Source organism: Gouania willdenowi, chromosome 4, assembly GCF_900634775.1.
Source record: "Gouania willdenowi chromosome 4, fGouWil2.1, whole genome shotgun sequence".
In the NCBI taxonomy this organism is placed as follows: Eukaryota; Metazoa; Chordata; class Actinopteri; order Blenniiformes; family Gobiesocidae; genus Gouania; species Gouania willdenowi.
The window spans coordinates 5,669,759-5,697,440 of record NC_041047.1 but is presented as its reverse complement, the minus strand read 5'-3'; the positions used below and the strand labels follow the sequence as shown (position 1 = coordinate 5,697,440).

General features: G+C 37.7%; 2 protein-coding genes across 3 annotated transcripts; one reads left to right on the top strand and one right to left on the bottom strand.

The window, feature by feature from the left end:
* The first annotated feature begins 926 nt into the window (after window positions 1-926).
* On the top strand, window positions 927-12,650 carry LOC114462530 (methylcrotonoyl-CoA carboxylase beta chain, mitochondrial). 2 transcript variants are annotated; one of them, XM_028445434.1, is made up of 12 exons: window positions 930-1,092; window positions 3,015-3,179; window positions 5,585-5,781; window positions 5,852-6,030; window positions 6,120-6,200; window positions 8,502-8,680; window positions 8,754-8,943; window positions 9,882-9,973; window positions 10,080-10,236; window positions 11,168-11,290; window positions 11,394-11,606; window positions 11,697-12,650. In XM_028445434.1, exons 1-12 carry the CDS (start codon window positions 1,064-1,066, stop codon window positions 11,781-11,783), a joined length of 1,692 nt encoding a protein of 563 aa, XP_028301235.1. In that variant the 5' UTR covers window positions 930-1,063; the 3' UTR covers window positions 11,784-12,650. The 2 variants fall into 2 exon arrangements, with proteins under 2 accessions (XP_028301236.1, XP_028301235.1); XM_028445435.1 differs by lacking the exon at window positions 11,697-12,650 and having other exon boundaries at window positions 927-1,092; window positions 11,371-11,600.
* A 507-nt stretch (window positions 12,651-13,157) lies between these two features.
* On the bottom strand, window positions 13,158-27,012 carry LOC114462343 (retinal Mueller cells isomerohydrolase-like). The gene is made up of 14 exons (XM_028445108.1): window positions 26,720-27,012; window positions 25,226-25,308; window positions 23,578-23,728; window positions 22,397-22,504; window positions 21,391-21,532; window positions 19,834-19,981; window positions 18,655-18,736; window positions 18,424-18,556; window positions 18,101-18,243; window positions 17,170-17,299; window positions 16,459-16,573; window positions 16,285-16,379; window positions 16,086-16,206; window positions 13,158-13,438 (listed from the first exon to the last, which is right to left on the bottom strand). Exons 1-14 carry the CDS (start codon window positions 26,728-26,730, stop codon window positions 13,260-13,262), a joined length of 1,641 nt encoding a protein of 546 aa, XP_028300909.1. The 5' UTR covers window positions 26,731-27,012; the 3' UTR covers window positions 13,158-13,259.
* Window positions 27,013-27,682: the final 670 nt, after the last annotated feature.

Sequence of the window (27,682 nt, the reverse complement as noted above, 5' to 3'; positions counted from 1 at the left end):
TTATTAGGGAAACATTACAATAAAATAAAATAAAAATCTGAGCACTACGAGATTAAAGTCGTAATATTTCGAGAATAAAATTGTAATTTAATGACAATGAAGTTGTAATTTTATGAGATTAAAGTCAAAATATTTAAAGATTAAAGTGGCAATATTTCGAGAATAAAGTCGTAATTTTATGAGAATAAAATTGAAATACAAACAGGATCTTGTCTGTGTTGCGTTCATGTCAACAGGGAATTCTGAATGCTTCACGTTTAGAAGTTTTTTTTTTTTTTTTTTTTAAATATGGCTTTATTCTCATAAAATCAAGACTCTAATCTAAAAAAAAATACAACTTTATTGTCGAAATAATACAGTCTTGAAATGTCTTTAATCTCACACAATTACGACTTTATTCTCAAAATATTACGATTACAATCACATAAAATTATGACTATTCTCAATATATTACGACTTTAATCTAAAAATATGACTTTAATCTCGAAATACTACAACTTTAATATAATACAATTACGACTTTATTCTCATAAAACTGCAACTTTATTCTCAAAATATTACAACTTTAATCTTGAACTATTACAATCTTACAAAATTATGAATATATTCTCACGATTTTAAGATCAAAATACTACGACTTTGATATAATGAAATAACAACTTTATTCTCGAAATAATACTACTTTAATCTCGTAGTGTTCAGATTTGTTTTTATGTGACCCTTAAAAGCCACTGTAAATAATAAAATAGAGAAGAATAAAAATAAAATAACATATTCTAAAGTGACAGAGTATGGGGCTCATAAAATACATAAAGAAAAGAAAAGATCAAAGGAGAATCGGAGGGGGGCAGTAATGAGTAATGAGAATGAAGCTCAAAGGCGAAGAAGAAAAAAAAGAACCTGAACCCATTATATTACTCCGATACAGTAGGCGGCGATATGCTTTCCAAGCTATGGACGCAACCGCCAGAAAACTTAAAGAAGAAGGGGTAAAAAAAGGGAAATTATGGAGTGAAGTATGAGAGTGAGGTTGTTGTGTTTCTGCAGCAAAACGGACTAGATTATGGCCAACATGCAGCGCTGCTTGTTCAGGTGAGCGTCCGCTTTCTCAATGTATCCCTCCGCACTGACTGACTGACTGACTGAATGTAACCCTCCGCTGCTTTGCACAGACTGACAGGCGACCTTTAACACAGTGTGTCCACAGAAAGCTACTTATTCCATTTCTTTCTCTGAATAACAACATTGGAAACCCATATATATGTATGCCATATTTTAATGCCTTTTTTGCACATCTTTTTCCACTTTATAGAAATGTTTGGCATTTATCTAGTATATAAACCCTTTGCACCACTTTTCCCACCTAAAGTCGCATATGTTGACCCACTATTGTCACTTTTAACCTCTATTCACAATATTTCATGCTTATTATTTTTTTCCCCCAATTTAACCACATTCACGATTTTGTCATGCCAATTATTTGCCAGTTTAAAGTAATTGTTCAAATATTGACACTAGGACTGGGCAATATGGACCAAAACTCATATCTCAATATTTTTTCTCTCAAAATGACGTTATACCAATATAAATCTCAATATTTTTAACTTAATAAAGTCTTACCAGAAAGACAATCCAGTGTTAAATTTACTAATGAAAAATGCCATTCAGGCACATATATTAATAAACAGCTGCACAATATGTATGTGCCACTTTTGGCTTTTTCTCCTCTCAGGGACAGCTCGTGTGAGTGAGTTCTGTAGTGTACTTTGTGATTGTATAGATAAAAGTAAAAAAATATATTGTCATGGCAAATTTGCGGTTGACCTCATTTGGAGACATGATTTATTGCTCTGGTTGAATGATGGAGTCCAGGCGAGACATTGATGATTTTATAAAAAAAAGATTTATTATAAAATTAAATAAAAAAAGGAGTAAAAAAGAAGCTTCCATCCTGAAAGAATGAAAGGCAAAAGGCTCGTGGCAGAGCAAAAAGGCAAGACCCACTCTAACTAACAGTTTCACAGCTTAAGCTTTTATACAGATAACAGAAAAAGTTCCACCCTGAGGTGAGGAGAAGGAGGGAGTCAGATGCCCAACAGTGGAAACATTTGAGGATGATGAAGACGTGTACATTATGAGGAAGATTGGGCGCCACTCTTATATATCCCTGATTGTGTGTGTGTGCGTGCATATCTGCACGTGAGTTTGAGTTTGGCCTTCAGCTGAGACTCTGTGTTGCACTGAGTACAATACGATCTGTAGATTAAACATGATTCAGCTGTTCAAAAGTGCGAAGAGTAATGGAGTCATCATGTATTAAAACATGACAAATTGTACACATGAACACACATTTGACGATATTATGATGAATATAAAAATTGCCATAACAATATATATAGATATATCTCAAGATATGCGATATTGTCATTTTTTATGTCGCCAAAATAGAAAACTCGAAATATCTTGAATCACGATATGGTGCCCGCCCAGCCCGAATTGGCACTTTGACCTTTTTTAATTTACTACTTTTTCTTTTTCTCTAATTAGTAACTTTGAGCCAATTTCTGTGGTTTTCAAAAACTCCATTTCACCACCTTTTACTCCAATTTTGTCACTTTTAACCCATTTTTTTTTTGTGATTAAGACAAGGATTTATAAGACCATATACTATGGCACAAATATTAATAAACTTCCTGGATAACAGTGGCTATTATTCAGATAAATAAATAAATACATGTGTTTATAAGAGAACAATGGACCATAATTTTGCTGACTTTATGGATGGGCCCCAAAAATCTCTTCCCTTTGTCTCCACATGACTGTTCTGCAATGGTCATGTCTGTCTTCAACCACCTTCAGCTACAGTGGGGGTCCCCGGTTTCTGGAACCTTTATTTTGGGGGTTGCGGCCAAGAACTACTGCTTTAGGAGTCATTAACCATCTTACCATGTTACCTTTGACCCAAACATTAAGTATGTTGTCTTGTCGTCATCATCTGGATGTTTTTGGTGCAGGTTTATTGAGCAGAACTGGAAATGTTCGTTTCGCTGTGCGAGTTCTGCAGCCAGGAAAAGGACATCTCTACGCAGTGCTTTCCCAGTTTTGGACCTTCCTCTACAGCCCATTCAACGACACGTGTACGAAGCTAATCTACGAAACAGCTACGCCTGCCTGAAAAAGTGAGTATGAGATGTCCAAAAAGCAACTATAACTATATCTCAAATAGCTGTAGTGTATAGTGATTCACTTGTCGGTTTTGAAAGATATATCTACGTTCTTTATTTCCAATAATTTGTAAGGGTGTAAATTATTTCACTGAATGTGTTTTGTTATTGAATGACGCTCAATCCAGGTGATTAAAAGTAAATACATGTATAGTCTATTGGTTATATACATTGCTTAAATTCTAAGTTGAAATACTCTATCTGCATATGTCACATTTCCTATTACAGCTGTCTATTGGAGAAGTTCTCAAAACAAATACTTGGTAAATTGTGTCACAGATTGTTTCATTTCGGCTCCTGGTGCTTTTATTTTGAAGGGAACTCAAACTACTATTTTGGATATTACATTTTGCAATGATTAATATTTGAGGTATTGAACAAACGTTCATTTTCTTTTTGGTGCTTTTTGTTGATATGTATTTTGTTTCATAAAGTCAGAGCCGTTGCGATCATTGTGCCTTATTAGCAGCCTAACCCCCAATTTCCACTGGATACGTAACTGCTGCGTAATCCGCTGTCCATCAATCCCCACCTCCTCCATCTGTGATGCGTATCTTTTGCAAGGACATGTTAATTCACGCGTAATGGCATGATATAGTGAGTTGTAGTCGATACAAAGCCATACAAACAGTTCATTGTTTCCTTAGAGAGGAGCAGAAGGAAATCCACTGGGTCCTGACCTGTAGATCTTCTGATTCAACCATAGATTAGAATCAGAATCAGAGTCAGAATCAACTTTATTGACCAAGTATTGTATGAATACACACGAGGAACTTGTCTTGGTGAACTGTGCAATAATTACGTGTGAAAGCGGATTACGCAGCAGGGTTAGGGTTAACCCTTGCCTTTCGCCTGGATTAAAATCCTTCTGGAGCCAAAAAAAAACCTTCTCTATGGTACTATAAAATCCGCGTTAACAGAATTTCGGACGGAATCACGGAATCGACCAATGAAAACAGTTAAACGCGGAATTGGACAAAATCGGCATGAAACGCCGTCACCGTTTCAGTGGGAACTTTACAAAATAAAAGTCCGTTGTAGAAACGTTATTAGAATGTTACATTCGCGCAACATCTCATCAGAGCTACAGAAGATAGGATAATTTAATATAGGTTAATTTAAACTAAGTTGATCAAAACTTAATCAATAAACCTGATTAGATTCAGTAAAAAAATGATCCCTGAGAGGAAATATGGTGACATTAATGCTGTTTTCATACATTTTTATATGACATATAAATAATTAAAAAGGAGCAGTCAGAATAACCCATATCGCTACAACTTATATCTACCTTTTAATTGTGTCTTACTTTATTTTTTGACATACATTTTTGTTTAATTATGTGGTTCTTTATTTATTTATTAGTATTTATTTTGTTTCCTCACAGGAGTTAAAAACTATTATTTTCTTTAAAAAATGATAAATATTTCTAAAAAAAAAAAAAAAAAAACGCGGAATTTGGAAAAAAATAAAACAGATTTCATAGGGCCCTACTTCTCAATGAAGACAATATGGTGTATAACATTTTATACAGTTAAAATTATGAGTTAATGGATTTGAAGGGCTAAAAAAATAACTTAAATTTGATAACACGTGATCATGTGATGCCATAATTGCTCCTTTCTTGCAACATATCAAGCATGCATTATAAGCCAGCGTGTTGGCAAATAAATAAATCTGTCCCCACACAAATAAAATCTCTATTTTCTTCCAGAATGGTCTTTTAGTTAGTTTAGATATCTTACCAGAGATTTAAAACTTTTAGCCACAGGTGCAGGAAAGTTGATGGTCTGTAAATGTTGCAGGAGGTGAAGTAGGAAGGTGCTGAGTCATTGCACGATGTGATTAATGTGTGTGGTTAATGTCATTAATCATCAATACTCTCTCCAAGAAAAAACAATTCATTATTTTTAATATTTTTTTTAAAACTACAGGGAGCCATTGTTAAAGTGTCAAAGAGCCACATGGGGCTCCAGAGCCGCAGGTTGCAGACCCCTGTCCCAGGAGATTAAAGTACATTTCCTAAAAAAGGTTGTCTGGATGAATGGAACTTTAACATATTTTGAGCAAACCAGGAATGAGATATAATGCATGCATTATGCTAGTGGAAGTTTGAAACTCTGACTTACGCACAATGCACCGCTCTGGAATTTCCACGTTTTCCTCTGCTGTAATAATTAAACATACAGAAGGGATGACATTTCACGAACCATCTCATTACATAGGTACAATCATGTCTTAGTTACTGAGCTCTTCAGTATGACCTTTGTGTTTATCACAGTTATCTACAAATGGAGCCTGCATAGTTATGCATCTAGTGGAAATCTGTTGTACAATAAGTTTTGTTCTGTGTTTGTCAGGCACTCAGAGTTGAGTGAGAAGGTGAGGAAAGGAGGAGGAGAAAACGCTGTGGCTCGACACACACAGAGAAACAAGAAGCTGCTGGTCAGGGATCGTCTGTGTCTCCTACTGGACGACCAGGACTTCCTGGAGCTGTCTCCATTTGCTGGTCTGGGTCTCCCCTATGGAGACATCCCGTCCGCCGGGTGCCTGACAGGTGAGAGTGTTTGAGAAGAAATCCAGACCGTGTCCTCCCATGGTCCGTAACTGTCTCTTAATACCTGAAGGCATCGGTAGGATCAACGGCCTCTGGTGCGTCTTCATCGCTAACGACGCTACGGTTAAAGGCGGTACGGCCTATCCCATCACGGTGAAGAAGCAGCTGCGAGCCCAGCAGATCGCCATCCAGAACCGCCTGCCCTGTGTCTACCTGGTGGACTCTGGAGGAGCGTTTCTACCTCTGCAGGTCACCCTCCCAGCTTCTTAAAAAAATAAGCCTGGCCATCTTTCCAGATTTTTGTACAACATGAACTGATTTAAGTCTGTTTGTTTCAGTCAGAAATCTTTCCTGATAAGAATCAGGGAGGGAGAACGTTCTACAATGAGGCCATCATGTCTGCGTTAAAGATCCCTCAGGTAAAGAACAATGAAAGACACCAGTTACACCCACTCAGCAGTAGAGGTGAGCATTGCCATGAATCTGACTAGACGACACGATTCACAATTTGCATGTCACAATACGATACATCCCGATATAACCCAATGCTAAACAATACAATATACATTGCGATTTATCAGGTTATCAATCATTAGAAATTTCATCTTTACAAGTACAAAATGGCACGAAATACAATTTTAAACTGCGCCAAGTCATCCTCCAGAAGTATGTTGAGCTCGATAGTGCACAGTTTATCACAACTAGGGTCGCAAATCGATGGAAAATGTGCAGTAAATTAATAAATAAATATAAACTTTTCATAGGAATATTTTCTTGGAATTAATTATAAAATGGGTGTAATTTCAATTAACTATCACATCCAAAAATAAATGTAAAAAATATAAATATAAAAACAATATTACAATAAAAAAAAATGTAAAAATGAGGGTTGCAAAATTCTGAGAATTTTCCAAGTTGGAAACTTTCCATGGAAATTAATGGGAATATTTTACATTTGAAGGTTGACCCTTAACAGGGATGTTGAATATAGGGAAAAATATTTTTGCATCATCTAAATTATTGGCATCATAAAGGCCCAAACATACTCAGGCGGAACGTACATCTGCCAGCGAGGGCAAAGCTCATATTTTACGACCACTCGTGCGACTCCGCAGATACACAAAATATAGTGTTTTGTGAAAAATACACTGTTCGGCATGTATTTTTCTCATGGCGCAGTTGAGTATGGCTGTGTTTGAGATGTCATACTACTAAATCTGATGTCAAAATGAGTATGTAGTACGTTCACATGAGAAAGTATGAAAAGATTGAGTACGCAAGAAATACGCAGATGTACAGTATAATTAATCGGGACATTTTTTAAATATGCATGAAGTTGTCATACTCAACTGCCCCATGATGCATTGCGAGCGGAATGTAAATTCGTCCTGGGACCGGCTTCAAGCCAAAAATCAAACATTTCCTTTTCAAAATAAAAGCATCTCTTCTTGTTTTCCATTAGTCTGTTGTAAATAGGGTTCTTGTTTTAAAGTTAACCAGAAGTTTTATCAGTAGCACAATGGAGGGTCTCTGAAAATCTCCGAAATGTCAGAATAAAATTTGCATACGTGAGTTTTATGGCTCAAATGAGGACATGTTGATATTCTACTTGGTCACTTTCTCACTTAAAATGTTTTCAGAACTTTCAAAGGTGGAGAATCAACAGAGATATTTAGCATCAGTGTGATTCAGGTTTTTATTGTATGTTTGAAAACTTGGAAGTACACTTCAGTGGGTCATCATTCTAATCATAATAATAGTATAAACAATAGTAGACAGTATATTCTATATATATATATAGGGTGTGTAGTTTGTGTAGTGTATCCTACATTAGTATGCAATTTCGAACACAGCCTACAAGTAGTGTGCCCACTAGAGATGTAACGATTAATCGTAAGACAGTTAAAAATCGATTCATAGGTATCACAATTCACATCGATATTCTGAAAATTGAATCGCAGTACATGTTTATAAATGATTCCTTACCCCTTTAGCACCGAATGAATATCTGTAAAAGTCACATTTTTCTATTAGCTCTGTCTGCTAGCATCGCATCTCTTCTTCACTGGTGGAATAACTGCATGCCAACGGACCACTGGGTTACCAGCGCCCTCTGCTGGTCCAAACAAATATCTGACCTAAATTCAGTGCAATGACTGTTTTTTTTAAAAGTCCAATTGTTAAGGCACAAAATAATTTTTCAGTTGCACTTTTAAAAAGAAAAAAAACATATTATGCAGTTTTTCATTGGTTACTATAGAACCAGAATTTCAATTAATAGGCTTCTTCTTCATTTCTATTATTCCTTTATTTATTTCATTCAGGATTTATTTTTAGGCAAACTGCATTGTTTTGAATAGTTTATCAAGGGATTATTTTGACAATGAAAAATGAAAGGAAAATAGTACAGTATTTTCTCATTTTTTCTCCCAAAAAAATAAAGGAATATTTTTCAGTCATCATTTGTCAACAGTCCCATTTTGTAAAATGGAGAATCGTATCGTGAATCGAATCGTATCGGGAGTTGAGTGAATCGTTACATCCCTAGTGCCCACTGTGCATACTTTAAAAATATCCCGATATAGTATACATCTGTTCATACTATCTAATGTGAATGCTCTACATACTCATTTTGACGTGAGTCTTAGTATGAGTAGTACGTTAATATGACATTTACAACACACTCTGGGTGTTTCTATAACCCGACTATTGACCCTAAGGTGGCGGTGGTTTGTGGCTCGTGCACGGCGGGGGGAGCCTACGTGCCCACCATGGCGGAGGAGGCAGTGATGGTGCACCGCATCGGGACCATATTCTTAGGCGGACCGCCGCTGGTCAAAGCCGCCACAGGTGAAGAGGTTTCACCGGAGCAGCTGGGAGGAGCTACGCTTCACGCCGAGTACGTCCATGAGTCCAATGATGAGCAGGAAAGAGAGGGAGCGAACTGGGTTTGATTCCTGTGTGTGTGTCAGGGTGAGCGGCTGTGTGGACCATTTTGCCTCAGAGGAGAAGGAGGCGTACGATTACACCAGAAACATCATATCTACCCTGAACTTTGAACTCCCAGAGGAGGATGAGGAGGGAGAGGAGCCACTCCATCCATCAGAGGAGCTGCTGGGACTCGCTCCTCAGAGTTACTGCTACAGTCTGGATGTGAAGATGGTACAGTACGGTGTTCATTTAAGGACATCCTCAGTTCTCAGGTATCAGGAAAACCTCTGTCATTTATCAGACCAAACAGACTCATGACTCAGCAAAACCTCTGTCAGATGAAACGGCCTCACTTGTCAAACCAAACGGCGTCAAAATAAAAGTCATCAGACTCAAAGGCCTCAGGACATATAACATAACATGACGTTTTATTTTGAAGAAACCGGAAATACACATGACATCATCAATATGTGCTGCTTGGATACAAGAGTAAGGCTGCGCCCAATTCCCACACTCGCGCCCGCTGAAGGGTGCGAGTGCTTAGGGTGTCCCAATCGTATTGTGTGCTTTAGCTCCGCCCACTATCCACCCTTCATGCACACCTGTGTGAAGCGTGCATGCAAGCAGACTACTATACTATAAGGGAAATTACCCATAAGTTCTTTTGTTGTGGGACGCTCCAATTTTAAAAAATCGATGGTGGACAAATTACCACAATAAAGCCTGTTGGCAGCAAAAAAACATGTCTTTTCAAGTGTAAGTAATGTATCTGTTATTTCAATGTATCTGTTATTTCATTTCTGTATTATGTAATATAATAAAATACATTGTCAGCGTTTCATGTTGTTATTAACCTAACAATATGTTGATATATCTTAACTTTTAAAAAATAAAAGGAAAGAACGGCTTTTCAACTTACTTCGTCATGTGTACTTCCGGTTCCTTCAAAATAAAATGCCATGTCGTGTTTTATGGACTGAGGCCGACTTTTATTTTGAAGACTGAGGCCTTTTCATCTGACGGAGGTTTTGCTGAGTCATGAATCCATTTGGTCCGATAAATGACAGAGATTTTCCTGATACTTAATATCTCACTCTGAGACCTGAGGATGTCCTAAAATATACACCGTGGTACAGAAAACAGAAAATCATCAGCTCGTGTGTGTGTAGGTGGTCAGTCGACTGGTAGATGGGAGCCGTTTTCAGGAGTTTAAAGCTCGCTACGGTGACACGCTTGTCACTGGATTTGCAAAGGTTCATGGGTAACACACACTCCTTTTGACATAGATTATCTTATTTCTATTTACATGCAGTTCAGAATTGTCCACATATTGCGATGATTCCAGTCTCCTGACGGTCTTCCCTCAGCCACCTGCTGGGAATCGTTGCCAGTAATGGAGAGCTTTCGTACCAGGCGGCGCTGAAAGGAAGTCACTTTGTCCAGCTGTGTGACCAGAGAGACATTCCCTTGCTGTTCCTGCAGAACACGGTCCCCACGCCAACACCAACCCTGACTGCGTCACAGGTACGACACACACACACGTTTACGGATTTGTTTCACAAACCCTGCTCTATGTGACAGGGCTCTGTATTGCGAGTATTTTTGCTTGAATTTTGTGCACATAGGTGAAAACCTCTGTGCGAACAACAAAAATGAACTTATTTATAGCTCGGCCGCTGTGCTTCCTGAGTCTACGTCTCTGAAAGAGGAGTTGGCATCTCTCCATTAACCTTTTTCAGCCAGAAAAACCTGGTTTTCGTTTGTTGCTATTGCTAGTTGGTTCTAATCCTGTTTATCCAAGAACCGTGTATGCAGAGGTGTCTGTTTTGTTTATCAGGAACTGGAACCGTACTTTAGCTACTGCTGTCATGTGCGTGAAATGTTGTTATTGCACAGGAAATTACCTACTTTTCCTCTCTCTCACTGTCACAAGGATGCGTTTAGGTATCAAAACTTGTTACCGTTTGATTTGACGTGAATCGGTACCAGGTAGTACCGACAGAATTCGGTCAGTACCTAAAAAAGTTCCGAATTCGGTACCCGTCGTACAATACTTACTACTATGTCGGGATGGGAAGAAGTCAATGAAAACCAACGGAGACAAATCCAACAGAAGTGTTTGCGTTACCGCGTAACTCCGCGGTCCCCTACTCCCCCGCCATCAGACACTGTGTAAGTGTGTTTTCATGAGGTTTTTAAAAATAAATAGATTTGATATTTATATACTAATTGAAAACAGCGCTGTGAGAAAATTACCAGTGAAGTTCATAGGATTAAAATTCAGACTATTTTATCCAGAAAACACCTCTGGTTAGCAGCTCATTTAAAACACGTACAATTTTTTAACCATGCATCTTATAAGAATCGGAATTGGGAATCATTGGAATGGGAACCGTAATTGTTAAAATTTAAACAATGCCCATCCTTACTTACACGTTGTGTTTGTTTGCTCCAGGCCGAGCTGAACAGCAACCGTCTGAAGGCTCATGGATCAATGATGTCGGCTGTAGCCTGTGCCGCCGTCCCTAAAGTCACCGTGGTGATTGGTGGTTGCCATGGCGCCGAAAGCTACATGATGGTGAGAAAAGCTGTTGGATAATGTGTCTGAAATGATTGCCGTGCACTAGCGTTTATAAGATTCCTCTCCTTGTGTTTAAGATGATTCCAATTCATTCCTCTAGTGCGGACGCTCGTTCGACCCCAATTTCCTCTTCCTTTGGCCAAACGCCAGAGTGTCTCTGATGGCCCCGGGTCCGGCCGGCTCCGTGCTCCCCCCTGACGCTGACGTTGAGGACCAGAAGCTGAACCGGAGATTAAAGGAGGAGAGCTCGGCTTTCTTCTCCTCGGGCCGGCTGTGGGATGATGGCGTCATTCTTCCTCAGGACACCAGGAAGGTGAGGTGACGCATGGCCAGGGAGAGGCTTTTACAGCATTAGCATTAGCGTTAGCACGTCTGAACACACTGCTCCGTTTTTGTCCTGCAGGTCCTGAAAGTGTCCCTGGACATCATCAAGCAGCAGCAGTATCAGAAGTCAACAAAGAAACTACAGACGACATTACTTCGCATGTAGACTCTGATACTTCAGCTCACTTCCTCTTTAATACACTGAAGATTGGATGATTTTCCTTTCATGGTTAACAACCATCGGATCATATGGAGATAAATGATACAAATGTTTGTGTCTTGAAAAATCAAGTGCCTTTAAGGGGACATATTAAGAAAAATCTACTTTTGCAGTTTTTTTTATCACATATGAGGTAACTTGACTGTCCACACAGCACACAACATGTGAAATAAAACCATCCAGTAGTTTGTTTGTGGTCTGTGTAAGTCTTACAACACAGAGAAAATTGCTCCGTTTCAAATTTTTTAAGTGTGTGATGTCACAAGCTAAATCGGGAAAGAAAATACACTCCTCTCCGCTGGTAACTCCACCCATGGACCTGTTATATCTCCTGATATCCTGACGCTGATCAGCGGTTGGCCAAAACAAATGATTATCACCTTAAATGCACTCCTGTAGTTAGAAGAGGAGAAGAAAGTGACTTATCAGCTTAACACTCCAGTGAGAGTTTGAACGACTGCTGCTGCTGTGATAAACACACAGCCTGAAGTGCTGAGACTGTCTCAAAATACCAATACTCTCTTAAATATTCATGTGTTTTACTGTAATGTGCAGTTTTTTGGCTGAAAAACAAAAACAACAGTGTGTGGATAGCAAAATAAAATCGCTTTGGTGATTCCCTCGTAAAAGAACGAGACAGGCCCACTCATGAATATGCATTAGTATTAATCGCAACATTATTGTGCCCTAGTTTGCACTTTTACGTATGTATGAAATACTGAATATATAAGAAACTGACAATATCCAAACAGAAGTGACAGACCTAAAATTTCTATTAAATTAAGGAAAATGTCATGTAATAATTTGAGGAAAATTGTAAGAATTTAGTTTTTCAACAGTTTAACATTAAAAATGGCTGCAACCGTGCGATATAAGCACCTGCTCACCTCTGTCATTTTTACTTTCTCCTGTGGGCCGAATTGGATGCTCCACAGGGCCGGATTTTGCCCCTGGGCCATGAGTTTGACACATGTTAAAGTTGTAGCGAGTTGTATTTCACAGTTTTACGATGATTAATATGTTGTGTAACTGAAATATCAACAAATGTTTGGTAGATTTATTTTTCCCAAAGAAAAACAAAATTGTTTCTGACTGAAAATGCCAGTTGGTTAATTAATTAAATAAATCTTGTAATTCTGAATAAGATGTTTTCTTGTGTGTTTACATATTATTATTTTAATTATATATTATTCTGACAGATTAGCCGTAGCCACATTCAGCTTAGAAACCACATGTTTAATGTCAGTTAATTTAATAGATTATGTGATCACTGTTTAAAAGCAGACACTATAATTGTGCTGAGGAAAAAAAGACACAAACTAACAGTGTGTGAAATACCTGTATTTTATGTTTTTTGGCCACTAGGGGGCAGTAAAGTGGGTTAATGGGATTCACCATGGCTTTGTTGACACTCTGGGTTTTTTAGGATGTGTCCTGGTTGTTTTGCTCCGTTCTCGGGTGTCTGTACATCCCATGCAGCGTGACGGGAACGATGGCGTCCACCTCGGCTCTGGCAATCTCCTTCAGGTCCACGGCATCCAGGATGAGCAAGAACGCTGGTCTCTGTGCTCCAGGTTTCACCACAACGCTCAGCAGCACGCCTGAAACACAGTCAAAGGTTAAAGCTGCAGTTTGTAAGTTTTTTTTTTTTTTTTTTTTTATTTGGTCAAAAATCCATAATCATCTTATTATATTGTATTGTATATTGTAATCCAAAGTGTTCTGAGTGGACAGTGAATCTCTGTAAATGAGCTTTAGAAATACAGGAGCCAATCAGAGATCTTTCTACCAACAGAGCAATCACATGAGCTGTTTGAAGCACTACTATTGGCTGCTCGAGCTGCTTGTCAAAAGTTGATGTGTGTTCCCGATCTGAGAGTAGGGACAGTCCCATGGCATTATATTCCAGCTGAAGTCTCAAATGCGGCTTTTGGCACAGCGGTTACACAACAAATCAAGAGGAAAAAGACAAACCGAGGTGGAGAAGCAACAGAATAAAGGCACAGACGTGTTCAGGAGTTGGTGTGTGCAGCAAACTGCGAGCGAGCCGCATTCAGTCAGCGCAGTCCGCCCAAAGTCAGAGAGAGAGTGAGAACAGACCGAATAAATAGCTTATTAAAAATGATCTATGGTGAAAAGAAAAGACCCAATTCATCTGCAGTGTGGACTGAGTGTGTCTGCTCTGATCAGCTGGGATCGGCGGCTGCTTGTGACTCTGAGCCTCTTACTGTCCTCACAGCAGTGAGTGATACGTGCTTTCATGTCTCTAAAACATCAGAAAACTCTCCAATAGCACAAAATAAAGTTCCTACATTTGTTACTAGTCTCTATGGAGAAAACATTCGCAAAGAGATCCACAGTGTGCACATGCACACAGAGTTTCATTCAGGAGGGGAGGGGGGAGCGTGGAGCGCCTCACCATTCTACAAACTGCAGCTTTAACCAACACAGGCAACAAAACAAACTCACTAAGTGGAAATTTGAGTTCAACTCCCAAAATAAACCAAATTAAAAGAACAGACGGACATCAAAAATTATATAATGAATATGAGTTAATATAGTTAAAAAAACAAAGACATTAAAAAAAAGGATAATCGTGTAATAAAAGAAGAATTAAAAAGATAAATCTTTAGTTTTCTTTTAAAAACATCAGTGGAACTGGATAATCTAAATGAGTTCCAGAGTTTAGGGGCAAAAAAAACAGAGCTCAAGGTGTGGGAAGAGATGGATTACAAGTTTAGTACAAGTTACTGTAATTAAGTTGCTTTTATGGGCAATTTTGTACTTAAGTATGTTTTATTAGAAGTAAAGTAATTCATAACATTTCTACACACAACCGTTACTGAGTAATATATTATATTTTGTTTTAAAATGACCAACAGACATTGTGAAACTACAAAAAAAATGAAATAACCAGAAGTATGCATTACATCATCGCCGACCAATCAGGTTAAACTTAATGGAACGCTCCAAAACAGCGTGAAATGACGGTTATTTTCTCATTTTTAGAGTTCATAACTGCAACTCCTTAGAAACTGAGAATTGGTTTTATTTTTAATTGCATTAATTGGTTTATTTTAAAAATAATTGTACTTTTAAACAAACCTTTTATTTTATACAGATGCCTTTGTGGAAAATAAAATAAGTTAAGTTCCAATTGTGCAAGATTTCATCTCTTTTTAAGTTAATCTAAATGGCTGGTGATAAAAGCATGAATTAAAATGTATTTTGAGTAAAAAAAATAAAATAAAAAAAAGTACTTATTCCCTTATTTAATTTGTGGGATAAAATCTAAGTCTGAATCAAAAATCACTCCTAAGTTTGTGTTGCTAACTCAGAGTTCTGTTTGTATTTGCTCTGGTTTTTTGTTCTGGGTCCAAATAAAAGAATTTGGGTATGTGAATGTTTTCACTGAGCCGCAAACATTCCACAGATGTGGAACAAACATTCCACAGGATGTGCTATTACACAAAGAGGCCACGGCCGCAAAAATAAAAAAAGAGCTAAACACAGGAGAGTTGTGTATTCTGTAGATTCAGCTTCCAATATCTCAGCAACTACAGCACATAGGAAAGTGAAATGTGCAATATAATATTATATTTTTTATGTTACTAGTGAAAATTAATGAACAATAGATAATAATAATAATAATAATAATAATAGTAATAAGACACAGAGGGAAGATACAATGACCTCAGTGGTGAAATAACCCAAAGTTGGTTAAGAAGTCGCATTAAGAAAAAATGTTTTATATCCAAAGAAAGAGTAACCTTTATGCCATCAATTAAAACTATCTTACATTCCCATATGCAGCTATAAATTATATTTTTCCAATTTCCAGAGCGTGTCACCCAATAACCAATGCATATATGTGACTAATCATTAGTGATGTGAACAGTCTATGTTCATAGCTCAAAGCTGATCAAATTACAGGGAGCTGAGGCATATATAAAGTTGTTTATTAAAGACCCAAATATGTTCCAGAGGGGCTGACATGTCCACTAGATAGGATGTATAGCAGATATTTTTATATATTCTGAGAGAGTAGGTGGAGCTTCATTACTATACCAAATTTCAGTTTAGAAGCTGAAAATGGAATAAAAATAAGCGAAAATCGTCCATTAAATTGTCAAAATCTCAAAAAGTATTCATCCGAACAAGCTAAAAATGTAGTGTGCCTATTGAATTATTGAGGACAATTGGTTAAAAAAAATGTGTTGGAATGACCCAGTAGCGTTTGTTTCATACCTTCATCCTCCTCCTCTTCCTCAGTGGCTCCAGGCTTTGCCACAAACATGGGCTCTGAGGGGTAACACTCGTCCTCCTGCCACGTTAAAGTTTCTTTGCTCTGCACGTTCAGCTTCACAATCTGCATCAGCAAAAACACGTTCAGTATCAACGACAGGACAAGAGTTCAACACGTCCCTGCAGTGTAAAGCTGTTCTACCCTGTCAGGGATGAAGTGGTTCAGGCCCAAACCGTAAGCAAAGGAATACTTCTTCCCACTTCGCTGAGAGTAGTTAATCTGTGGGAATTCAAAAGCTGGGAGAGGAAATGATGAGACTCAGTTATGGCTTGTTTATTCAGTGTGTGTGTGTGTGTGTGTGTGTGTGTGTGTCACCTAATCTCGGCCCCGAGAACAAGACTTCAGGTTCGAGCCAGACGGTGCCGTCAGGGTGAAGGACAGCAGTGGCCGTGGTGTAGGAGAGAGAGACCAGGTTCTTCCCCTGCTCCACCTGAACACACACACACACACACACACACACACACACACACACACACACACACACACACACACACACACACACACACACACACACACACACACACACACACACACACACACACACACACACACACACACAGTTCACCATTTAGGAGCTTTCTCTTCAAAACAAGAGTCCTATTTACAAAAGTGTTAAAAAACTAATGGAAGACAAGAGGAGATGCTTTTATTGGGATATTTGATTTTTAGCTTGAAGCTGGTCTCAGGACCATTTTCGCTCGCAATGCATCATGGGACAGTTGAGTATGACTAGTGTACCCGCTGTGCATATTTCCAAAATGTCCCGATATAGTGTACATCCTGGTATTCCTCGCGTACTCAATCTTTTCACACTATCTAAAGTGAACGCACTACATACTCACTTTGACGTCAGACTTCGTATGTGAACATTAATATGACATTTGGAACACAGCCACATTCTGCCGTACATTTTTTACCCTTATGTACCTCATTGAAATTAAAAGGCTAATTAGAAACAGCTGCTCAAGCACTTGTCCACATCGTGTGTGTGTGCGTGTGTGTGTGTGTGTGTGTGTACACACTGACCCTGTGGACGTCCAGAGGCAGAACGTATCGTCTGACCTCAGGTTGAGGAGCGTTCACAGCTGCTTTCTTCACTTCCTCCCACTCCTGCCTCAGGTTGGCCAGGTACAGGTAGTTATACACAAACTCATGACTGCAGACACACAACACCACAGGGACATCACAATGATTCAGGAATCAAACACGTGCAAGTATATACAGTATATAACATAATGATCCATCAACACTTCACTCAAAGGAACTGATGGAAAAATGTTTTGGACCACACATGTTCAACTGGCGGCCTGGGGGCCACATGCAACCATTGGTCTCATTTTCTGGGGCCTTCAAAGAAACTACACAGAATTACAGCAAAACATGAGAACAGGAAAATTTTCACAAAAATGCCAGGAAAATTTTCACAAAAAACTAACCATAATTTACAAAAAAAAGACACTAAAAACACACAATGACAATAAAAATACATCAAATTACTCCCAAAAAAAACACAAGACAATAACAAAAATACAGGAAAATGTACAAAATGACAACAAAAATACACAAAATGACTAAAAAACAAAACTACTTAAATTGCATACTAAAGGCCAATACAATTGCACAAACCTTGCAACAAAAATAAACAAAACAAAAATACACAATATGACTCAAAACAATAAAATTACACAGAATTGACTCTAAAAACACAAAATGACAACACAAACACAATAAAATGCAGAAAAATACATAAAACAACAACAAAAATACACAAAATAAAATAATTAAAAAAACAACAAAAATACAATACAAAACGAATTAAAAAATGTTTTAATTGCACACTAAAGGACAATATATTTACACAAAACAGACAAAATATTACTCAAAAAGACAACAGAAATACACAAAATCCTCCTTTCCTAAACTGACCCATTAAACCAAAATTCAACGTCAGACTCACCCTTTCCACGTGCACAGGTCGACAACAATGAAACCTTGGTCTTCGTAGGTGTTTATGTGATGGAAGATGTTGAACGCTGACGTCCTGAACCTGTGGCTGTTCAAATAATCTGGAGGGTCTTTGGTGGCCAAATGGAACCAAGTCTGAAGCACAAAGGCAGGAGAAGCTCAGCAGATAACAGCTGATTTGGGGGGGGGGGGCTTTTAAACAAAGAGCTTAAAGAGATAAAGAGGTGTGAAATGTAAAGAGCGTGCTGGGGGATTTGTAACTCCAGGTGTCATTGATTTGGGGACCCCCCTCCCCTCTGCTGTGTGTGTGCCTACCCCCATGCTGTAGTTGGACTCGAAGCAGTCCATGTAGGTGGCCCCTGTGAACGCCCAGGCCGACAGGAACTTAAACAGGTTGATCTTCACTGGTTGCTCCACGAACACAAAGTAATTGTCAGTCATACCAAAACTAGAAAGAAACACAAACATGAACACAGACAAAATAAACGAGTCAAGAATCAGAGAAAGATATAGAACAGAGTGTTTTAAAGACATTTCAACACGTACCTGTGGATGTAGGAGGGTTTCAGCCTCTCGCTGCTCGGTAACTGGACCAGGACTTTGGATTTCTCTAATGGCTCTGATTTGTCTGGATACACAGATGTACACAGCCTTTGCTCTCCTCACGACTTTTCTTTATGATCCATTTTTTACATGTTTCACTTTTATCTCTATCTCCAGGCTCACAGGGATCTTGACAATGTCCCGAAAATGATTTAATGTAATTTTTTTGTGATTGGCAGCACAATTTTCTCATTTTTTGTGCTTCAGGAAACAATTTCTTTTCACAATGTGTGACAGTATTTTTTATTTTTTTGTGCTGACCTTAACGTTATCCTAATCTTAAAGGTTACAATAACTTATAATTGCACAAAAGAACTACCAATCAAAACACACAAATTTGAAAGTCGTGTTCAACAGCATGAAAAAATTATAAAATTAACAACAACAAAAACTCTAAAAACTCAAAACAACAACAAAAACACACAAAATGACTAATGGCTCATTTAACATCATGGCCCAACCTTTCACACTAACGTGCCCATACCTGTAAATTAGCTTAGATGAAATGTATTCAGAATCATTTTAGTTGGGGGAGAAATGATTGGATAAAATGAAATCTATCTACAAATCTATAAATGACATTTAGGGCTGGGCGATATAGACCAAAACTTATATCTTGATATTTTTTCTCAAAATGCTGATATACAATATGAATCTCGATAAATTTAATTCAAATTAAGTCTGACCATTTGCTGATGCAATATGCCAAACAAGCTCATTTATTAACAAACAGCTGCACACTATGTGTCACTTTAGTCTTTTTTTCCTCTAAGGGACAGCATGTGTGAGTGAGTTCTGTAGTGTGGGTTAGGATGCACTAGAAAACCATCTAACTGTGCTTTTCTGTGCTGCTTTGAGAAGTAGAGAAAGCAGCAACTTCTAAAACAAGTATTTTGAAACAAAATAAGCTATAAAAAATATATAATGATATAAGCAAGATTGTAATTTTCTATAGTGCCAAAATAGAAAACCTGATATATGTTGAATCTCGATAGATATCGCCCAGCCCTAATTTAGACCTGAGAATTTTTTACCATTGACCTCCATCCTTCTTATTGTGAACCAAACATACAATACCATGACATAGACAATCAACACAAACTCTTTTTTTTGTGTGCGTACCTTTCTGAGCAGGTGGGATCTTGACGATGTTGTAAGCCAGACTCATGTTCTTGCCGAAGCAGTTCCCGATGTTGTACACGGTGCCGTCAGTGTCAGTGTGTGGATGGGCAGTCACGCCGTTCACTGACAGGTACTTACACAAATCCACCTGAAGGGAACGCATTCACACAAACGCAAAGGGAATAAACATTTTCAATTTTATGATATAGAGCTTACGATACTAAATACTCACAATACTAAATACTCGCGATACTAAATTCTCACGAAACAATATGGAATATAATATAGAGCTTACGACACAAAATACACACGATACAAAATACTCACAATATCATATGGCAAACGATATAGAGCGTACGATACTAAATAATCACAATACAACATACGATACAATATGGAATATGATATAGAGCTTAAGATACGAAATACTCACAATACAAAATTGTCACAATGTGATATGGCAACTGATATAGAGCATACAACACTAAATACTCACAATACAACATACGATACAATATGGAATATGATATAGAGCTCACGATACAAAATTCTCACGATGCGATATGGCAAACGATATAGAGCTTAAGATACGAAATACTCATGATACAAAATACTCACAATACGACAAACAATATAGAGCTTACGATACAAAAAACTCACGGAACGGAATACAATTTTAGGCTTACAATACAAAATGAAAAATGAAAAAATTATTCCCAATGAAGAGTAACAAATGTGCAACAAATCTTTGTTTATGAAAAACAATTTCTCTACAAAAGTGTGAGACAGTGTGTGGGAGTGTTGAGCTGTTTAAAAAGCTTTAGTCTTAGGGCCTTTAAACTTTGGGCTTTCCATTTATTAGCTCCTGTGTCAGTGCTGCACCAATGTTACACCTGAGAGTTAACTTTTTACTGTTTTACTCCATGCTCTGTCTCAATCTCTGCTTAGAAGAGGCTTTAGTGTTCAGATGTGTTGAAATACGGCCGCTCTACGAACACTTTGGTATGAGTAGTTTTTTGCTGCATCACGACATACAACTGACTTATGAGTCAACGGAGAATCCACTATCTCAATGCAGTCTTCCATTTTGTAAACACTGCAGCATGTGACCTACTATGGGAAGCAAAGGGGTCAAATATCATTGCGCCCCTTCGAGTTGACATTTCAACTTCGCATCATTTTTTTACTTGATTTTATTTCATGCACCGTTGAACTTTATATTGCCATTTTTTCATTTCGCAAAATTGTATTACATTCCTATGAGTTTGTGCTCAGGCATGTTGATTTAATTATTGTGTGATTTAAACCAGCAAGTAAAGATTTTGGCTTATTTTAGGTTAAATCAACAACCCATCACTATAGATGACAGGTCTAAAGTGGAATAATAAACCAATGTTCCTAATTCATGTCAGTAATGTCATTTATATCAATGTTTGGCCTTTAAACCAATCAGCATTAACAACTCTTCATGTTTCCGCCCCCATAGAGAGTCTATGGTGAGAGTGTTTCAATCTGGGGTTTTTAAGTGCATAGTTTTTGTTATCGGTTCAAACTCACCTTCTTTAAAGTCTCCAGTGAGTCAGGGTCCACCTTGGTGATGTAATTGCTCTCTGTGACGGCGTAGAAATCTTCTCCAATGGTGTAGATGTTTACTGAGCAGTTATCAGTCACTTCAATGCCTTTGAAATAAGTAAAAAACCTAAACAGACGAAAGCAGAAACCAGTGATGCAAATATCTGCTTCACTGGAAGAATAATGAAGCCAAGATGAAAAGACATGAACATTGTAGAACAGTCATGTGGAGACAGGATCATCTATAAAGGGAAATAAAGGGGAGAGATTTTTGGGGCCCATCCATAAAGTCAGCAAAATGATGGTCCATTGTTCTATGAATCTGTGATAACCACATGTTTTTATTTATCTGAATAATATCCACTGTTATCCAGGAAGTTTATAATTTTTTGGGCCATAGTATATAGTCATCTTAAAGATGTAAATCCCTGTTTTAATCAGATGTAAAATTAGTTACAAAAATGAAATGGGGTTTTAAAAACCACAGAAATTGGTTAAAAGTGACCAAAAATCGAACAAAAAAAGTGGTAAAAAGGGTTCAAAATGTCAATTTTACAACAATTAGTAGGAACAATTAGTTTAAACTGGCAAAGAATGGGCATGACAAATCGTGACTGTGGTTAAATTGGCAAAAGTGACAATAATGGGTCAACATATGCAACATTTGGTGGAAAAGTGGTGGAACAGGTTTATAAGTGCTGAAAATGTGTTGAAAGTGGAAAAATGTGCAGAGAAAGGATTGAAATTGGCAGAAATGTGAGTAATGTATCAAAGATGCATTTAAAGGAGCAAAATATGGCAAGAAAAAGTGATAGAAATAGGTTAAAATATGGCACATTTGGTGTAAATGGTAAAAATGAGCACAAATGGGCTGAAATTGTAAAAAAAAAAAATAGTCTTAGTTTCTTGAAGGCATCTGGCGAGCCCCTCCCAGTGTCTCGCCACCCCAAAGTTGAGAACCCCTGCACTACGGTGACATGCTTGAGTTTACCTGGAGAAGACGTTCTTGCAGGGATCTGGAAACGCTGCCGTACCAAACTCTGTGATGACCACTCGGTTCTCCGTCATGGCTCGAACATACGCGTCACTCCTCAGAAATCTGAACCCACAGACCACATGTCATTAGTATTAATAAGTAACTGGAATTTCATTCCCAAGTCAAGGTCCCAAAGGAATCCGGGATCCTGGCTCTAAGTCTGGAAATGGAACATTATGCAAACAACACCAAACACATGCTAATATATATATAAAGGATAATAATTTTTGCATCTGATGGAAGAACGTTCAATGGCCCAAACATACAGCAAAACATACAAAAAAATCAACAGGAAAGATACACTATAAAAAACAACAAAAATACCAACAAAAATAAGTCTAAAAACACACTAAAATACTCCAAAAAAACAAGACAACAATAAAAATATACAAAACGACAACAAAAATACACAAAATGACTCAAAATACAAAATTACATAAATTACACATTAAAAGACAATAAAATGACACAAAATAGACAAAAAAATAAACAAAAATGACTAAAAACTCAAAATGACAACAAAAATACACAAAGGTACTCCAAAGACACACAAGACAACTACAAAAATGCAGAAAAAATATCCAAAACAAAAATACAAAAAAATTACTATTAACACACAAACCAACAATAAAAATACACAAACAACAAAAAAAATGCACAAAAACCTTTGTTATTTCCTGTAATATTGCTCAGATCAGCCATTGTTCTGAATGCTGACGTGAATGTTGATAATGTGACCCTCGGATCAGACAATCCCAGTTTTATGGCCCATGCTGTGATAAAAGTTGCCCATTCCTGATTTAGATTGAGAGGTCAACAAGTGGGAACACAATAAAGTACTTGCAGTGATGTTGATAATTACTGGGGTATTTGTTTTTGTGGATATATTTTTTTCTGTTAGCTGAACAAAGCCAGGCAATGGATGTGGATGTGAATCATGTGCCAGATGTTTAGTCTCGTAAAAAACAGAAAACTGTTGTGTTGGCAGGACATTAGAGGCTTAAATCCAACACACACTTGATCAGGAGACAAAACGCTGAGCAAAAAGTCAAGAATTTAAGCTCAACTCACACAAAACAACGTAGAATGTTTTTATGAGCGCATGTGTCTCAGTGTAATAGTGAGTGTATTCCTACCTCCTGTGGTACGTCACTCCACCGTCCTTCAGGTCAAACTTATGAATGAGAGCCTGTCCGTCAAACAGATGGTTTAAGGGTTCTCCTCCCACTTCAAAAAGACCAGGACCCATCCTGAGAACACTGCCCCCCAGCCATGAGGGGATAGTGCCTGTACACAGAGTCAAGTCATCCACATTCAGTACATCTAATTAAACACATTGATGAAAAAGACTTTGATGGTTTATTTTCTCATTCATGCACTGGCCCAGCACGTACCTGTAAATCCCTAGTTCTGTGCCAGTAGACAGGTGTACAAATAAAACATGAAATATACATTTTCTGCTGTACAACCAGAAAATGGATAGAGCCCGCACCACCAACATTAAACGATTGGGTCAAAAATAATCCTAGAAATATTTCAAATGTAAAAACAATATTGCCTATTGTGTAAAACAGTGTTTCTCAAATGGGGATACGCGATGGCACTACAGGGAGTACTGGAGAGAGAGAGACAGAGAGAGAGAGAGAGAGAGAGAGAGAGAGAGAGAGAGAGAGAGAGAGAGAAAATTAACAAATGAAAAAGTATGGGGTTTTATAATGTTTATTTTTAGTTAAAAATGATAAGTAAAAAATATATATACTGAATAATAAAAAGCACAGACAAACAACAACAAAAACACAAAATAAAAGAAAAATATACTGAATAATAAAAAGAACAAACAAACTACACAAAATTACACCAAATACCACAAAAAATTAAGATAGAAAAATTTTGATTAGAACATGAACTGAAAACACAAGGATCAGTCTTGGTTCCACACCTGCAGGAAGTGGCCGTAAATAATAAAAGCAATAGAAATAAATCAAAATACAGTTTCATTCCACTAATTTACAAGATGAGATTCTTTAAAATGTGTGTTATCACTCATTCATTCCATCATTATGTTCTAAAGTTATTTTTTCACAGAATTCTGAGCAAAATGTTCCAGTCGGATAAAGGGGGAACTTGGATTGATTCACAGTAGCCTTTCTATATTTTTATTGAAGTTATTCATCATTCCTATCTGCTTGACTGGCTCTGGAACTGGTCTGAACTGGACTGAAATCATCTGCACAATACCCCCTCCCTCCCTCACCTACCAGATCTCCAACCTCCTCCTGTCAAGTTAACTTCAAAACAACAAGGGCGTTCATACTTTTTTCCTCAAAATAAGACTACAGGACAACATTTGCAAAAATTACTTTGCATAAATATTGATTTCTTCCCATCTTCTTTATTAATATCCCCATCTCTCATTGTTTGGTGTAATGTGTTGTTCTTTTCCTTTTCTTTCACTCACTTCTCTTACGAAATAAAACTGTTGGAGACGTCTCATGAACTGAAGTATAAAAAAAGCTGCTTTCTTATGTAATAAATGTGCCTTTCCTAGGTACACACGCTGAAGGCAGGGTTGAACTCTGAGATCTCAGACTGGTCTGTTCTTCCCAAAAACCCTTTGACATAATAAACCCTGTGTCCGCATCTGACCAGCAACCCTAAAGCTCGACTCCTTCTCATTCATCCAAACTGCCACAACACATGGCATGGACTTGTGTTGCTTTTTTCTTTTTCACTTTTACACACAGGCATTATAAACATAGTTTGATTCCCTAGTTCAGGGCCTACCAATGACTTCTGCAGGTATGGCTTCATTCAGCTCCTCCACTGAGTCAAATATCTTCCTGTAACCAGCAGCAGGATGCTCCACACTGAAAACAAGAGGAAAAACACTTTTTAATTGAACATAAAAACAACCCCATAACTATAGCTTTCCAAATATAAAATAATAACCACTATTAATAATACATAAATAACCAAGTCTTCTGCAACCTCTGAGGATTTCTTTCAACCTTTTTCCCCCATATTTGAGTATCTTTCATGCTTTATAGTTTCATATTGGGCTGGGCGATATGGACAAAAACTTACATCTCAATATTTTTTCTCAAAATGGCGATATACGATATAAATCTCGATCATTTTAATTCAAATAAAGTCTGACCAGAAAGACAATTAAGGGTTAAATTTGCTAATGCAAAAAATGCCACACAGGCACATTTATTGACAAACAATTGATTTGGTTGATCATTTAAGGATACATTGATCTGGGATGTCATGCTTCTATGTTGTGAAATAAACAAACATTTCTGGTCATAAATGTTCAATGTTAAACATTCACTGGTGGTCATATTGGATTTTCCAATATGATGATGCCAGTCAAGGTTACTGTCAAATAGGCATCATATTTAGTATTTACCTGAGGTCCAGAACCTTAGAAATGTGTTTTTAATCATAATTATGGTTGGTTCGTAACAGAAAAACCTGTTTTTGGGTGGCTGCCATAAATTGTCCGATATGGCAACCCCATTGAGAATTGGCTCTGGCTGATTGGAATTCAGCAGGTCAAAAACTGCAACGATGCCAAACTTTATGCTTGTAGACAACTTTACACAATTCTTCCCCTAACAGACCCAGATTACTATAAAGACAGCATGTGTGAGTGAGTTCTGTAATGTGGATGTTTAGGGGAAGATCTGGGTTACGACATACTCAAAAATACATCCGAGCTTTTCATCCTGTTCTGAAAAATAGCGAAAGCAGCGACTCCTAAAATGAGTATTTTAATACAAAATAAGCTTTACAAAAATATATAAATATAGGCAATATTATAATTTTCTATATCGCCAAAATAGAAAACTCGATATATCTTCAATCTCAATATATCGCCCAGCCCTATCTCATATTCTTGTCATTCTTGAACTCTTTACCTTCTACTTGTTCATGTTACATTTAGGGTCCCAGATGAGGTTTAGGAGCCCGAGCAGTTGCCATTTCCTAACGGATGCACAACTTTGACGTGTTGGAATATATGTGTTACTATAGTAGAGAAAAAAATGAACTCTTCTATTTTCTGAAAAGCTCAGTGAAAATGTCTACATTAAGAATCAACTAAGGTGATGCCATATATTTTACAATCGTTGCATAACAGCATAAACATCTCAAATCTGGAAGACTCGATGTCTGTTTTTCAAGCTGCTTAAAAGTTCAGATGTTTTCCTCTTTTTTTTTTTGCTATAAATAAAACAGCATTTGAGAAACAAGAAGAGAAAATGTCCCACTTACCGACTGACCATGGTGCCTTTTCCTCCTCCTCACCACACACAGCAAGTATACAAGCTGCTCGCAGACTGGAGACTGCCTTGTATTTAAGCTGAACTCACACACTTCCTGTGGTGAGCGATGGAAACTGAATCCCCTCCCAGTTCTCCCACATTTCACCAACTCTTCCCCAAAAGCCTATAACCAGACTCCAAACAAACCGGCTTTGTCTGCTGTGGTTCTTAGGTTTGACAGATGTTTTCTCCATCCCACCTGGACTAGGTTTCAGTCGATACTAATGACCTTAATAACTTGGCTTCACTCGAAAACAGAAAGTCAGCTTTTGTAGGCGCTGGGTTCCCCTGTGCTCTTAAATGTTAAAATGCATTTGTGTTTAATTAGTTCCAGACTGATTCAACAAACAGTGGAGGGTGGGAGGGAGGGGGAGGGACTGAGGGAGGGGGAATACCTATGGTGGTTTTGTCCTCTCTGTCAGTGTGATGAATGGAAGCTGAATTAAAGAATAGATGCATTAGAAAAGGTTCAACAATACTTTTTTATTGAAATCTACAGAGGAGAGTACAGCTCTATGCTGATGATGCATGTCGGTAAATTAATGAATAGGGGATTAGTTTTATTAATGAATGAACTAGTCAGTGTTTATCACTAAACCAAGGAGTCTGATTAATGGAATAAAAAAACACAATAACCGTAAAGGCAGAGATGAGCAACTTATCACAGCGGGGTAACAAAATCTGTGATGTTCCGGGGGCCATGTTGTCAATATTCAGTCAGACACAGTTGTGCCGAGGTGTAGACAATCCCCCACTTCTGTACCTTGTTGCATAACCCATCATACTGCTCACACCATTTACACTGATGTCCACCCCATATATCATTATGTGCGACCAGTACAAGATGAAACCTTGTGTGTAGTGGTAGCATTTCAGAGCATGGAGGATGCCGCAAGACCTTTAATGTTATCCT